Source organism: Miscanthus floridulus, chromosome 19 (assembly GCF_019320115.1).
Source record: "Miscanthus floridulus cultivar M001 chromosome 19, ASM1932011v1, whole genome shotgun sequence".
NCBI lineage: Eukaryota > Viridiplantae > Streptophyta > Magnoliopsida > Poales > Poaceae > Miscanthus > Miscanthus floridulus.
This window is the reverse complement of record NC_089598.1, coordinates 78368330-78384525: the sequence shown is the minus strand read 5'-3', so window position 1 is coordinate 78384525 and position 16196 is coordinate 78368330. Positions and strand designations below refer to the sequence as shown.

The 16196-nt window shown below is 40.4% G+C and overlaps 2 protein-coding genes across 3 annotated transcripts; both read right to left on the bottom strand.

The window, feature by feature from the left end:
• Positions 1-218: 218 nt before the first annotated feature.
• LOC136527652 (transmembrane 9 superfamily member 7-like) lies at positions 219-5522 on the bottom strand. The gene is made up of 7 exons (XM_066520443.1): positions 5294-5522; positions 2919-3083; positions 2686-2795; positions 2312-2405; positions 2114-2226; positions 1816-1963; positions 219-1735 (listed from the first exon to the last, which is right to left on the bottom strand). Exons 1-7 carry the CDS (start codon positions 5423-5425, stop codon positions 578-580), a joined length of 1920 nt encoding a protein of 639 aa, XP_066376540.1. The 5' UTR covers positions 5426-5522; the 3' UTR covers positions 219-577.
• Positions 5523-8058: 2536 nt separating this feature from the next.
• On the bottom strand, positions 8059-15524 carry LOC136527653 (V-type proton ATPase subunit B 1). Of its 2 annotated transcripts, XM_066520445.1 has the most exons (15): positions 15389-15524; positions 14974-15041; positions 14147-14202; positions 13939-14037; positions 13753-13812; positions 13318-13429; positions 12950-13155; positions 12093-12221; positions 11586-11723; positions 10557-10707; positions 9233-9315; positions 8989-9036; positions 8859-8912; positions 8662-8745; positions 8059-8580 (listed from the first exon to the last, which is right to left on the bottom strand). In XM_066520445.1, the coding sequence occupies exons 2-15, from the start codon at positions 15029-15031 to the stop codon at positions 8395-8397; spliced, it is 1464 nt and encodes a 487-aa protein (XP_066376542.1). In that variant the 5' UTR covers positions 15032-15041; positions 15389-15524; the 3' UTR covers positions 8059-8394. The 2 variants fall into 2 exon arrangements, with proteins under 2 accessions (XP_066376542.1, XP_066376541.1); XM_066520444.1 differs by lacking the exon at positions 15389-15524 and having other exon boundaries at positions 14974-15085.
• Positions 15525-16196: the final 672 nt, after the last annotated feature.

Here is a 16196-nt window from a genome sequence, read left to right as displayed (position 1 = left end):
AGAGAGGAGAAGCGGTATGAGCCATTATATGATGTCAGACCATACTCCAATAATATTAGTATATGATCGGAAGGTGGTGTGGTGATACAGCCCATCAAACAGGCTACATGAATATGCTTCCCACATAACACGCAACGACCAAAAACCACCATCGGTTTCCCATGGTCGCACAACCAAAACATCATTCTAATAACATCATATCAAACCCAGACACGACAATGAGTAAGCATTGCCACCTGTTGTTAAATTGAAAACCGAAGCACATCAAGCGCACAGGGCATAATGTGGAACAAGCAGGGTAAATCAAGGCATATTACAATGCAGCACTAAATATCTTTAGGCGTACAAAATCCATGTTGCACTACAACATAGCGTATTAAGATCTCACTTCAACTTCCAGCATTTCTTGCTCCTAACAGGCTACACATATTCCTACCAAAACCATGGAATTCCATCCCGAATCCTAGTTTCCTTTATATATCAATCAAGCAGCAGCATGCACGACATTGCAGCAAAACCCTGGCAGGACGGTACTCTATGAGCAGAAAATAAGTTTCTCTAGACAGTGGTTGTTTAATCAGTCGATCTTCACAGAAGCATATATCTTCCTCACGAACCAGAAGCAGGCATAGAAGCCAATGGTACCAGTCAGCACAAAGAAGGCATAAGAGATGATCAGCATGTAACCAAAGTAAAGGATGCCTGAGACAAGCTTTGTGATCTCCAACTTATTGAAGAAGTAGAAGATAGCATAAGCAAACAAATAGAGTGCTGAGGAGCCTGCAGTCAAGTATGCCCTCCACCACCAGTGGTAATCCTCACTGCACAGCTGGAAGTAGCATAGCACAATTGTGATCTCAGCACATGTCACAATGAGGATGACAAAGACTATGAAGAGGAAGCCAAAGATGTAGTAGAACTGGTTCAGCCAGATAGATGTCAGGATGAAGAATAGCTCAATAAAGACAGCTCCAAATGGCAATATGCCACCAGCTAGGATTGCAAAAGCTGGCTGCAGGTACCATGCTTGCTCAGGAATTTGCCTGGGAATCTTGTTTGTCTTCACTGGGTCCTCCATGGCTGGCTGCTTGAATCCCAAGAAACTTCCAACAAAAACCAGTGGCACAGAGATGCCAAACCAGAGGAGGAACAATGCAAACATTGTTCCAAAAGGAACTGCACCAGATGATTTCTCACCCCAGATCAGCGCATTCAGGGAGAAGAAGACCGAAAAGATAATACCAGGAAACATGAAGGCAGTTTTGAGGGTGATCTTCTTCCATTCATTGCCTTTGAACATCTTGTACAGGCGAGATGAGGTGTATCCTGCCAATACACCCATGAACACCCACAAAAGGACCATAGCAGTCATGAGTCCTCCACGGTTTGCAGGCGATAAGAATCCAAGAAGAGCAAACATCATGGTTACAAGTGTCATCCCAAAGAACTGAACACCAGTGCCAACATAAACACAAAGGAGGCCTGAGTGAACAGGAGGCCGGAATACATCACCATGCACTAACTTCCATCCAGTTTCTTCCTGAGCCTCATCCTGGTTGTCAAGCTGATTATAATTTGCTATGTCCTTGTAAAGGGTTCTCATCATGATCATGGCCACCATACCAGAAAGGAATAGGACGATCATCAATGAGTTAACAATTGAGAACCAGTGTATTTGGCTATCACTGGAAAGAAGGTATACATCCCATCGAGATGCCCATATGATATCACTGGACTGAAATAGGTCAATTCAAGATTAATCAAAATTGGGAGAACAAGAATCTTAGCGAGAGAATCATATGAAATGAACTATACCTCAAAAGTAACGTCATAAGAGAATACAACATATGCATCAGGGGCCACCTCTTGAGGAGTGTGACTACCAGGTGTAATCTTAATGTTAGCATTGCAAGTTTGCACTGTGGGATTAGTGTCATCCCAGGCACCATATTCATGCTTGATGCTGTAACAAATCAGCAGAAAGGAGTTACAGATATAGATGACTCCATAGTTCATATGCCGACCGAAGTGGGAAATCAAATGTAAGCAGTAAGAGAACAAAATATTGAAAACAGATGAAAGGAGAAGTTGTAGATCATGAAATATGGCATACCTGCTAGGAATCACATGGAAGCCAACAATGCGAGCATCAGGAGAAGTTTGGTCTTCATGGTACAACACTTTAAAAGTCAAGTGATTGTTGATATAATACTTGTCATCTTTGAGCTGGCAATATTTCATTCAAATCAAATAAGGTAACCAGTATTAACCAATTCATGTTTCATTTGAGGTAGGAATTTTTTATGCTCACCTTGTAACCAACTCGGTAACCATGGTCAAAGCTTGGTGTTTGGCTTCCTTCCCGTGTCTGCCTAGGTACCACAACTGGGAGATTATCTAGGATCCTACATACCCAAATTTTTTTGAAACAAATTAAATTTAGTTAGGCACAGCACTGAACATAACAAACACATAGCGACATAACTCATGGACACTTTTGAAATTTAAATTCAATGTCTCATGGGCATTGCAGTCAAACAAGTAAATGACAGTGACAATGGAGCAATATATATCATCTGTACATAATTGGAGGAGCAAATCCTCAATCTTCCCCTGATTTGATGGTCACATTGTTATACTGACATAGAAAAGAAATAAGGTATGAGCTGCAAACTAAAACCATACATGTTTACTCGGTATTCATCATCGATCTTTTCTTTGAAATTTTTCGCAGCTTCTTGAGACAGGTGTCTTCGACAAACAACCTTGCAACTCTCATCCCTCCTCATCTTGAACTGCATGAATCGAAAAACAAAATGGCAGTTAACACAGCTTCTCATAGTACTTTTTTTTTCTTTTCAAGTAATCCCACTTGTTTTTGCTGGACTAGTATAAATCAAAGGGTTTCATGTCCTTACATTGTAGACAGAATTTTCGATGCGGTCCCCACGAAGGACTTCACCTAAGTTCTCAGCACTGTTCTTAATCGCCACAGGTTTGCAGTAATCCAGGAAATAGTAGTCATATGGAAGCTGTGTTTTTATAGATGACAATTTATTGACTTTCACTTGAAGTTCATCATCCTGCATAGTGAAAGGCCATAAAAATTAATACTAGAATACTAGTATCTGATATTCTGTTTATAATCTAGCCGACATGTGGTCTCCACTTCTATAATGAAATGGCAAACATCATGGTAGCATAATCGATGGATATCAGGAATCAACCACCATGTAATGAATCAAACAAATACCCAGTTTAAAAACATACAGGACAATAACATGCGTTGATTGAGTTATACAACAGTGTATTAGTTGTTCCTCTTGCCTCATATCATAGTTATTACACTTGACTACTTGAGGCATCAACAACCAACAATAAAAATGCAGCATTTTCAGAATAATTGTTGCCACGATGGGATATGCATTTGAAAAAAAAAAAACTCGACCTGCGGGGGGTATGACGGCCCCCCGGGTTTTTCCCTTTAAGAAGAAGATCTTCTCACACAGATCGAGAAAACCCCCGAACCCCCGCCCCTAGCCTGACGCAGTGGTACCGTAACCCTGTGAGAACCGGGCCGGGGCCAAACTGCGCTTTGGCACCTGGGGGCGGGCGAGGGGATTTTTTTAACCTCAGCTTGAAATCCGCTCCCACGGGGAGTCGAACTCAGGACCTGAGGAGTGCCGCCGAGCCACCTAACCGCTTGGACTAGGCGCCCTTTGGCAGGATATGCATTTGAAACCCAAATGAATAGCATTTAGGTATTTAACCAAGAGATCCAAACGTGATTAACAAAACACAACACATCTACTTGTGATGGAATCATGGAACATAACACTGTAGGATTTGTATATCCCAATCCTTCATATCTTAGCTAGCAACACATCTACTTGTTTGCTAGAGATGAACTCTCTTTGCTAGTTAACTATAATCATACAAATTGAGCTAAATACTTGCAACCTATATCAAGAAAACACCAAAAACTCCATATTTACCACACAAAAAAATATATGTAATTAACCGTACTGCCAAAAACATCGAGGTGTCCGTACAGCGAGGTATCTAAAATGCAAAACCTATACTAGTGTCCTCACTGCACGACGAAAAACACATGTTACCCGTACTGCCAAACGAAAAGGCGGGCGATCAAAGATAGAATGGGAGCATGGCGCGACGCATCACTTCTTCCCACGTCGAAAAAAGGCAGACGCACCAATGCTGCCGTCCATCCATTCAGACACTTCGTATCCCTAAACCCTAAACCACGCGCCTACCCGCTGCTCCAGTGCCGGCCCTAAGGGTAGGCCACGAGGTGCGACGGCCGAGGGCCCAAGCGGAGGAGGGGCCCAAGCCCAGGTATACAAACCCTCAGGTCCTATAGTTTATTAGGCATTAGCAAACTAATAAGAAGAGAGACATAGAACTGGCTAGGCTGTCCAAAAAGATAACATTGACATTTCTTTTCTAGTTTCCTTTCCCCACGGCCCTCGGGTAGAGAGGAGGCGAGGAGTCACGCTGTACACAACACACTCTGATCGTGAATTCGGGACGTGCGCCTTACACGGGCGGAGCTGGCGAGCCACGCCGCCGCGAAGAGCTAGACTACCGGAGACACGGACACGGCGCACGAGGACGGCGACCAGGCAGGGCTCCACGACGATGACATCTTGATTCTTTGCTTCTTATGAATTGCGATCACCGATTAGTTGTTTAGGTCCAAGGTATTTTTTCCTTTTTATTTTTAATCCAAATTAATTATTTGTATAGTATTCCAGACTTCTAGTACTTTGTACTCATATAGTCATATTTTTCTTCTAATTTACATGTTAGAATTTTATAATGTTACCTAAGAAACATTTGTCATGGATGAGAAAATAAAACGAATATATTATTTTTTTAATCTACATTATTCCTCGATAATTATCATACATCTACAAATATATTCCTTAATCTATATTGTTCCTCGATATTTATTAGACATGTTAAATTAAAAATATGTTATTGAATTTGCTTTCGTTTTGTAAGTAAAATTAGCGTCTATATATTATAAGATTTTATACATGGTCAAAAGGACCGTTACGACGAGATCGCCGAAGCGCCCTTAAAATCATAGGACCGACACTGCGCTGCTCCCCCGCGCGTCCCGGAAGCCAGATCTGAGACCGCTCCTACAAGCACTGCCAGATCCGCGGGCACCGACAGCCGCGAGGGAACACCTAGCGCTGGATCCGACCGGGAGTGGAAGCGGATAAACATGCGGGCGAGAAGCCGGGGAATGAGGCCGAATGATCACCTTCTGGAAGTCGCGGGGGGCGACGCCGGGGAGGTAGAAGGCGCCGGCGGGGGAGGACGCGGAATAGAGCGCGGCGGCGGCGAGGAGGATGAGGAGGTGGCAGGGGCGCGGACCGCCGCCGTGGGTCGCCATGGTTGGGGGTCCCGGAGGCGTGCGGGCGGAGAAAGGAGAAAGGAGTGGGATGGGCGAGGGAGGGTGGTGGCCGGTGACGAAGTGCGAGTAGTTAAGACGGAGACGAGACACGAGGGCCGAGGGGGCTGTGATTATTCCATTTCTGGTAAAAGAATTGAGAATAACGCTGTAAATTTCAAAGCGGGCTTGGGGGCTCTAGCTTGAAGCTGCCAGTTTTTATTATACAGTTGCCCCTCGTTTAGGTGGGCAGAGTTGGTGGTGGCAGATCCACTGTACATATACTGTAGCTACACTGTAGCTACAGTGACGTTTTGTTTTTTTGGTACTAATTGTTCAGAGGTTGACTAATTAGGTTCAAAACGTTCGTCCCGCAAAGTATAAACTGTGCAATTAGTTTTTGATCTCGTCAACATTTAGTACTCCATACATGTACCATAAGTTTGATGTGACGGGAAATCTTCTTTTTGCATAGTGTCAAATTCTGGAATCTGGAGCAACTAAACACCCCCTAAGCAGAAGAGCTAAAAAAGAATGATAAAACAACCTATTATTAGGTTGCACTCACCGGAGCTCAGAAAAGAGCCAAAGCTAGTTTTTATCTTCATCTGTCTTCTCTCATTTAAAAAAAGAGAGAAATAACTTCTTGCTACACTATAATATATAAGATCCCTTAAAAAACCCCAAGAAATCAAAACCGTTTTGAAAAGAGAAGCACTATCAAAAGATGCCTTATTTCGATGAAAATTAAGTGTCTTTCAAAAAATATATAAGATTCCTATCTGTCACAAGAATATGAACTTTCGAGCTTATTTTTAGAAAATATAGAGTTTATTGAATTGACAAGCCAACAATAGTTCGTTGTTGATGACTAAGGCCCCGTTCACTTGGCTGATAAACTAGGCTGAAAAGTACTGCTTGCTGATTTATTGTAAGAGAAAAACAATATTTCTTCGCTAAAAAAGTACTGTTTTTTTATTTTCATTTAAGAATATGTCCATCACGACATCATCTTGAAATTTTCTAGTTTATAAATATGTTGTGCTTACAATATATAGATCGTGGTAGTTAACATGGAGGCCCTATTTAGTATACCTTAGCCAACGGCTTCACAAAAGAAGGTAGAGAAGTCAGAGACGGCTTTGCCCTTCTATTCAAAAAACGACTTCTTCCTTCTATAACTTCTCTCGTAGGGCCATTTTATAAGTTAGCGTTTGACAAGGCTTCACTCACGGAAGCCAAACACAGTCCTCTAAAAGCCCTACCAAAAAGGGCTTCAATTGATGCAATTAGTATTAGGTTCATTTTGAAAAAGAACTCATAATGTATACCATGAAGGATACAATTCTAATAGCATATGGTTAAGTCAAACCGTGTTAAGTTCAACTAAATTTATATAAAAAAATATTACTCTCTTCATTCCAAATTATAAGACGTTTTGGCTTTTCAAGATACGTTATTTTTACTATGCATCTAGACAGTGTATATCTAAATGCATGGCAAAAGCTATGAATATAGAAAAGCCAAAATGTCTTATAATTTAGAATGGGGAGTCGTAATGAATAAGTATGATTAGATTCATTGTAGAATGTATTTTCGCATTTATCATAAATATATATAGAGTTATAAATATTGACACTATTTTTATAAACTTAATTAAACTTCAGTTAGTTTGACTCATATCAAATCTAGAATTATATCATTTACTAGGATGAAGGTAATACTAAAAAAAAGAATGCATAAATGTTTTAACAAAATTGTATATAATCAAGAAAAGCGGAAGTAATACCTTAATAAAAAAATGCTACAGAAAGAAGTTCCTGAAGACATTTATGTTAAATGTACCCAAAAGGCCAGAAGGCATACAGACAATCAAGAATGGGAGCGCAGCCAAAACTCAAGATGACAGCAACCACGAACCCGACGTCCTCTATCAGATTACGTCTGTTTGCAAACCCAAGAAAAAGCATTTTCTTCTCTTCACGTCAAAGAAGGACCTGTTTAGTTCCCTCTCAAAACGCCAAATTTTTCAAGATTCTTCGTCACATCGAATACGAAAACGCATGTATGAAGCATTAAATATAAATAAAAAATAAAACTAATTACACAGTTTAGACGAAATCCACGAGACAAATCTTTTAAGCCTAATTAGACTATGATTGGATACTAATTATCAAATAACAACGAAAGCGCTACAGTGCTGTTTTGCAAAAAAATTTGGCAACCAAACTGGGCCGAAGTCACCGTATGGCTCTACCTCGGATAGAGGGACAATTGAAACTTGGGCCTTGTTTAGATCACATCTAAATTCCAAGTTTTTTCACTCTCTCTCTATCACATCAATTTTTGGATGCATACATGGAGCATTAAATGTAGATAAAAAAAATAACTAATTGCACAGTTTGATTGTAAATCACGAGACGAATCTTTTGAGCCTAGTTAATCCATGATCGGACAAAGTTTATCAAATACAAACGAAACGTGCTACGGTGTCCGGATTGCAAAAATTTACAATCTAATCAAGGCCTTTTGAGCCTTCAGATAACAAGTTCGTACACATTACACATGAAATCCGCAAAACTTATGGTCAAAACAGCAAAATAGAGAAAATTTTCAACAATGTCAGGCAGTACATATTTGGCTGCAGTTTATTGCCCCTCCTTTATTCACCATTCACAAATGTAGATACAACCAGTTGTGTACTTGTGTTCGAGCATCCTGGTCCAGAATGCTCTTGCTAACAGTTCTGGCAGGTGAAACAGACCAAATAACTGGAATTTAACGATACATGACATAATATTACAGATATTGCCGTGACCGAGGGTCATCTACAAATAACTTACGCTCACCAACAGAAAAGAATTGGACCTGACTACAGATAAATACAGGAAAAAAGGCCATAAGGCCAATCTGTTCAATTATTCAAAGCTGCACTTGCCAAAATATTGGAACACTGATCAACAATCAGTGATTCAGTGGGAGGCATCTCTGCTATAGTACTGGTCCAAGGTCTTTGCAGGGATACGGTGGAGAAGTTCGCGAGGGAAGATACGAAGCAATGTCCATGCGAGATCGAGTGACTGGAAGATGTTCCGTGTGTCATATGCTCCTTGTGTCACAAACTTCCTCTCAAACTTGTCAAGGAACTCTAAGTAAAGCTGTGCAAGAAGGAACAGAACATTAGGTTTTGGAAGTCTGAAAAAGCACTAACTTACGAATTTATTTCACTCGCAACAGACCAGATCCTCAGACGAGAGTGCCTCCTCTCCAACGACTGCCTTCATGGCCTGAACATCCTTTCCAATTGCATAGTTGGCATAAAGCTGAACAGAAAACAGTAGATGTCAGTTCATCTTACACATCATGGCTGAAGGAAAACAAAGCCTATTGACTCCCTTGTCAAAAAAAAAAAACCCTATGGACTCATAATAGGTACCTGATTAGACACATCCGAATGGTCTCGACGTGTCATGCCCTCACCAATAGCACTCTGCAGGAGTTATTAAGCGGATCTTAGAACTAACCTTCAACATAAATGCTGAAAACATACAGAAACCTTTTCTTACCTTCATCAATCGAGAGAGAGATGGCAGGACATTAATAGGTGGATAAATCTGAAAGAAATATAATGTCATCACATCAACACAGATAAGCTATCAAGGTAGTAAAAAATAAACAAATGCTTAACATTCTATATCAATATGAGAAAAAATAACAAATGCTAAATTAGTTATAAACAATTCCAGAGCTGCTCCATGTGAAGGTGTAACATTTGATAACTCATCAAGAATAAAAGACAGAGAAAAGCACCTGTCTGTTATGGAGCTGCCTATCAATGTATATCTGTCCCTCAGTAATGTATCCAGTAAGATCGGGAGTTGGGTGTGTGATATCTGTTTTAGGAGTAGATTGATATGGTATACTTGCGTTAAATGGCCAACAAAATGAAATAGATGGTAAATAAATCGTGCGACCAACATGAAAAAAATAGTCTACTGGGACAGACAAAAAAATGATAAGACCATACTTCAGTAGATTGTGCACCCAGACCAAAATAAGCAACAGTGATTCATGCTGGACAAGGACAACTGCAAATACTTGATTGTAACACAATTCATTTACCGCCTGACTATTACTCCCTGGCGCCTTGGACATTGACATGGTCTCAAAAACAAGTTCAACTAGTACTTTTTGTTAACATATTTATAGAACATAGTAAAAGCATACTTTATGAAACTATACAATTTGAGAAAATTCTACTCTACCACTTCCAAACATCGAAACTTATCTAAAATGTAATTTGTAACCAAAGTTTCGAATTGTTAACTTAGACATCTAAATGTTACTTATTTCAATAGTTATCAGGATTAAAAACAACAAGAAGATACTACACCGGTTTGATTTACTCAAAAGATCGTCTGTGCAATCGAACAGCTAAAAACCAACAGACTGCTTTTAATGAAAGCAGTAAAATGGCCAGTTCCATATGAACTGGACTGTTTTCAATATTTTATCACAGGTACCCATTTATCTATTCAGTATAACATAATCAATCTAGGGGTACAACTGGGAAGTTTAGTTTTTATCTCATTAGGGTTATACAGGAGCAGTTGGTAGGGGGAAAATTAGCTTGGCACTTGTGGCTCCACGATTTAGCACTTGCTTGTGACTTGTGAACTTGAGAACCTATGTTATGAAGTGTAAACTTTGATTCACAAGTTGAATTCTGGGATGTATCTTGTGTGGTTATATAAAGTTGTGTTATTTATGAGCTTATTTTTATTTAAGATCAACTATATTGCAACAGTTCTATGTATTTGTGGCCAGTTCAATTCAATCCAAAACTATTGAAATGGCAGCTCAATTTGGTTCTTGGCAGTTCTTGTTGTTCTAAGGGGTTCTCGACAGTTGAGCCAGTGAAGCAGTGAACCACGCCCTTGCTGGTTCAACGACCAGTCTGGTCCTAATAACTATGTTCTTAGTGACTGGAGGGAGTAGTAGCATCATCAGGAAAGAGTTTTACAAATAATGTCTCCAGAATGTTCAGAAGATAAGTGTACAAAACCAATAACAATAAAGCACATAGTATAAATTATATATAATAAGAAAGATTAAAAAAGCCATGGTTACTTACCATCATTAGGCATTGTTAGAATAGGAATTTGGGTAATGGAACCTGTTCTTCCTTCAATACGCCCAGCACGCTCATATATTGTTGCCAAATCAGTATACATATATCCAGGATAACCACGCCTACCTGGCACCTCTTCTCGGGCTGCAGAAACCTACAAAAAAGACAATGCCCATGTACCATTATTAGAAACATGACATCAATTTGCCATCTAATTAGCTAAATACAAAGGTTAATCTTAAATATATAAATGGGACATGGAATATACCATAATAAAACATTTCTGAGTTGTTTTTTAATGAAGAACTACAAAATAGCACCAGAAGCTAATAGAAATATCAACACGTATTTCCAGCATCCATTCAGGGCAGTGTTAACAAGATGTCAAAGACAAAAAAAAAAGTAATTCTACCACCAGATCATTACCAAAATCATGCGATTTCTTTTGATAACAAATCACTATATACAAGCATTGTGGCACCAATAGAACATGTAGTTTATTTTATAGTTTATTCCGACAGGAAACTCACAATTACATGGATAATAAATGCCCATGTGCAGTAGCACTAGATAATTCAGGAATCAATGAATTTAAAAATGGAAGGGCGGGCCTGGTGCAAGTACCGCCTGTGACCGGAAGGTCCTGGGTTCGAGTCGCGGTCTCCTCGCATTGCACAGGCGAGGGTAAGGCTTGCCACTAACAGCCTTCCCCAGACCCCGCACAGAGCGGGAGCTCTCTGCACTGGGTACGCCCAATGAATTTAAAAATGATTGAATCGGGTCAACAGAATCTCAGCACAAAGCATTGGCAACCTTGCCCGGGCAAGCAACCTGCCAGCCAGGCAGCAATCCTAGCTGCCAGGAACTCGAAATCGATGGCTGGATTGCTGCCTGGCCAGGCAAGGCAACCATGCCTGGGTAAGCAACCAAACAGGCCCTAAAGATCTCAGGACGGGCAAATATAATAACAATGGTACTAAAACAAAGATGGACTCAAAATACAAGATATGACACAATATCAAAACTCAATACCTCACGAAGTGCATCTGCATAAGAGCTCATATCTGTCAAGATGACAAGTACATGCTTCCCACATTCATACGCCAAATATTCCGCTGTTGTTAGAGCAATCCGAGGGGTGATAATGCGTTCAATGGTGGGATCATTAGCCTGTAAAACAGAGGATCGAGGTGTTAAAAATATGCGGTGTTATACACTAATTATGCCAGATGTAGAATATGTTTGGCTCATCATTATGTGCAGGGGCGAAGCATAGTTCAGACCAACATGGGCACCATGGCCACCCCTAGGATCTTAATTTTTCTCAATAAACATAAAGTAATCCATGGCTGATTTGATTCATGCATCATTAGTGGCCCCCTAACTCATTGATAGCACCCCTTAAGATATTGTTCAAGCTTTGTCACTGATTATGTGGGTTTTTTTGTCAAGATGCATCTAAAACATTGCAGAATTGATTATGGCGAAATAAAATGATAAATGAATGTTGATCACAAATTCACAAGTCCTTGTAGGTACCAGATTCAGAAAAAGGGTGACCCGTTCCATGGAACCGTTCTCTTCAAAATCACGTTTGAAGAATTGAGCTGTTTCCATGTTGACTCCCATAGCAGCAAACACGATAGCAAAGTTGTCATCTTCACCACCCTGCAGGTTATAAAAAATCAGAACCAGTGATTAAGCCATATTTAGGGGGTGTTTGGTTCCAGGGACTATTTTTTAGTCCCTGTCACATCGGATGTTTGGACACTAATTTGGAGTATTAAATATATTTTAATTACAAAACTAATTACATAGATGGAGACTAATTTGCGAGACGAATCTATTAAGCCTAATTAGTGCATGATTTGACAATGTGGTGCTACAGTAAATATACTCTAATGATGGATTAATTAGGCTTAATAGATTCGTCTCGTAAATTAGTCTCCATCTGTGTAATTAGTTTTGTAATTAGAATATATTTAGTACTCCAAATTAGTGTCCAAACATCCGATGTGACAGGGACTAAAAATTAGTCCCTGGAACCAAACACCCCCTTAGACATGTAAAGCATACATTAATACACAATGCTCCATATAAATGTTGACCTCACAGGAAATAGAAAATAAGTACATATACATGTGTACCAAAAGAAATACTGGAGCTTACAGAACAGGATGTTGAAACATATGAAAACTATCAGCACAACATATCCAACTTAAGACAATGTGCGCACAGAATTTCAGTTGTGTTATGAAATGTTAAGCCTAGTCACCTTTATTTAAGAGAGATCTCTGATTTTTTTAAGAGCTCAGAGCTCAGATGTGTGTTCAACTTTTGTACTCTGAAAAAATATGTTTTTTTGGGTAGGGGAGGGGGTAGGGTTGCAGTTCTACCTCTGCATGCTTTCCTTTCTCCAATGTCTTCACAAGGCCAGCCTGACGACAAATCTGAGCAGCAATTTCATTGTGAGGGAGCCCAGCAGCAGAAAATAAGGGAATCTTTTGCCCACGAGCAATGGAGTTCATGACATCAATGGTGGATATCCCGGTTTGGATCATCTCCTCTGGATAGGTTCTCTCACTGGGGTTAATAGAACTTCCTGCAACAAAATCAGAGTACATAATTACAAAATTTAAAGATGGACTCATAGATTTAACGCTGTTAATCAATCAATACTTCTAAAACCTACTACTCTCCACAACAAACATGCACTTAACCATGAGCATTGCAGAGCAGCATGCTAGAACCAGAAATTACTTACCAGAGATATCCAAGTAGGCTTCGGGCAATATCGGGGGCCCATTGTCAATAGGTTTTCCAGAACCATTAAAAATGCGCCCAAGCATATCAAGTGAGACAGGAGTTTTCAAAACCTGTAAAAGAAACACAATGTACTGTATAATCAAACAAGACAGGAATTTCTCAATAAACAGGGTAATAAAGAAAACAATTTCACTGTTAAATTTAGCCTGGTAGATCTGTGGACTTTATTCTTCCATTGGTATACACTATACAATTGTCAATTAACATGACTACTATAGATAACTTCATGGTGAAACTAGGTGCTTATCATAGATCTTGTAAATTTTCCTTATGAGTTAGATTCACAAATTGAAATGATCTAGTTCAAAGTGTTTTTGCCTACTAAACACTTTATTGATAAGTAAATAGCAAATAAAGTCACAAGATGATGTACCTCGCCTGTAAACTGCACGGTTGTGTATTTGTTGTCTATTCCAGAAGTTCCTTCAAAGACCTGATGAATAATGCAGTTAATTAACAAACTAAGTTTTCTGAGAATGGACCTAACCTGACCATACTGCAGAATCAACATCAAATTAGAACTAGTACTAAAAGACAATCAAGAGAATGGAGAAGTAACCTGCACAACAGCTTTTTCGCCATCAACTTCCAGGACTTGACCACGGCGAGTGGTGCCATCTCCAAGTCGGATGTTTACAATTTCTTGGTACTTTGGGCCCTATAGATGGATATGCAAGCAAAGGAACTATGAGCATAGGAGGCTAGCAGACTGAGCTGTTCAAAATCTGCAGGGTAGTTAGCATCATATTGGAGAAAACTGTACACACCTTTACTTTCTCCAAGATAACCAGAGGCCCAGCCACACCAGATACAGTCCTGTACTCTGCACAGGTACACAAGTAAATTACTAACTAGTACATGTCGCCTTTGTAAGGTAGCCTAAAAAGCATGATTTCAAACAGACATACATCATGCACAAAAGAAGCCCAAGATATGCAGTACTTTGATCGGCAAATTTCTGTTACGATACAACGCAAAAAAGTCTCTATTTATAATGGCAGTGGCATGTGTCAATGCAGGCATGTAGACCAATATATCCAAGATTCACTAATTGTTTATTCATGAAGCTTCCACATTGGACGTGACATGAATCACAATTCCCGAAAAAAAATACATGCAAATAGATGAACTAGTTTTAAACTAAAAGCATGATCTAGCAAGTGTGCCAGATCTGACAACTAGTTACATAGTTGAAAGAGCAAAGCTACAAGCTAATTGTTACAATGAACCAGATGCATCCTGTTGCATTATTGTTGTATGGTTCAATAAAAGCCCTGAGACAGTGAGTTGATGTATTGTTTGGAAAATCTATAGTGTTATCTACGAATACCACACGTTTATAACTCAATGCATTGGTAATGCAACCAAGCTACAATCTAGCCCATGACCCAATATATTGTCTCATAGCTTAGGATCATTAATAAGCAAACTCTTTATCTCCTCAAAGTGCAAATCATCTCTACATATCCACGCAATGATACCAGTACCAGTGATGCGTCGGTATGACTAAGCAACACATCAACAGCTGAAAGCACAATACTAGACAGCCTAAGGCACACTGCGCGCGAGCTTGATCTCGTCACTCGTGACTCACCCATGCCGATCTCCAGGGTTCCCTCCTCCATGTCGACGCCTTCCTTCACGAGACCCATGCTGAACAACCTGCACAGGGCAACAGCCAGCCACGCCATCAGAACCGAGGAAAAGGAGCGGAGCTGGTCCGAGTGTCTCCCCAATCCACGCAGATCACTCGGACTCTCCGATCCACGGGAAATTGTAGAGAGACCAGCAATCCAAACAAATCCGCAACAGACAGAGTAAAACCGCAGCCGCTGTTGCTGGACGGAAGATGGAGAAAGTGCGGCGGCAGGCTGGGGCACAGGTAGGAGAGTGTTTCGGCGGTGGGCGTGGCCGCCCTCGTGTCGCCCAGTAGGGACAACGCGAGCGATGGATTGCCGCAGGAGGAGCGGGGGTGGAGGTGAAATTGCGGGGGTTGGAAGAAGACGTACCTGGATCTGGATCGCTGCGCGGAGAGGCTACGCTGCGGAGTTGGGGAAGGAACGTGCGAGACGGCGAGGAGGTGGCAGATCGGATAGGCGAGGCGACGACACAGCCACACAGGGTGGGAGGGAGGAAGGGGAGGGGAGGGGAGGAGACGCGCAATTAATAATGCCCGAAATTATAACCAGAGAGGCGCAGAAGGACGCTTTGCGTGTTTGCCCTGGCCGATTACGGAATTTTGGTGTTGAATCCCAAACCGCCGCACCTGATAGTGGTCGCTGTTCGCTGATTCCTCTGCTCCTTTTTTTTTTTCCCCCGGGAAGTGTCTTCGGACCTCAATTCAGCTAGGTTAGAATCGAGTATGCGCATGCATCGAGTTGAAATTTGATTTTATAAGATAAACAAATGCTGTGCTAGAATCTTAACAAAATGTCCACTAAACCCAAAAGCCAAGTAAATTTATGAGTTCTATGTCCCAGGTGATTTTAACTACTGGGTCATTATACTTCTTTTTATTTTTATGTGGTTGTAAGTGGAGCATACTCTTCAATTATAAAGTCATATTATACTGATTAGTAGATGGACTTTTTTGTACGGTTATTTGAAAGGATATTAATGTCGTCTAAAGATAGGTGAATAAAAGTTTCTAAAATTTAATGACAAATAAAACTTTATAGAGTGCCGAAATTCCGCTCTGCAGAACTTCTGCATAATTTCACAGAACTTCCACACAAGACAAGATAATATGAAGTTTACTGCGCCTAGTCAAGCTCAAACCAAACTTGTAGAGATGTCTCCAGGAGATGTTCAATAGCA

Excerpts from the sequence above, each read along its gene's own strand:
- LOC136527652 (XM_066520443.1), bottom strand. The coding sequence starts at position 5,425 with ATGGCGACCCACGGCGGCGGTCCGCGCCCCTGCCACCTCCTCATCCTC. Across the intron at positions 1,964-2,113 it reads TTCCATGTGATTCCTAGCAG|CATCAAGCATGAATATGGTG; the intron begins GTATGCCATATT and ends GATTTGTTACAG. Across the intron at positions 1,736-1,815 it reads CTTATGACGTTACTTTTGAG|TCCAGTGATATCATATGGGC; the intron begins GTATAGTTCATT and ends GACCTATTTCAG.
- LOC136527653 (XM_066520444.1), bottom strand. The coding sequence starts at position 15,070 with ATGGCGTGGCTGGCTGTTGCCCTGTGCAGGTTGTTCAGCATGGGTCTC. Across the intron at positions 13,430-13,752 it reads CCGTGCAGTTTACAGGCGAG|GTTTTGAAAACTCCTGTCTC; the intron begins GTACATCATCTT and ends TTTCTTTTACAG. Across the intron at positions 8,913-8,988 it reads CTCTCTCTCGATTGATGAAG|AGTGCTATTGGTGAGGGCAT; the intron begins GTAAGAAAAGGT and ends TAACTCCTGCAG.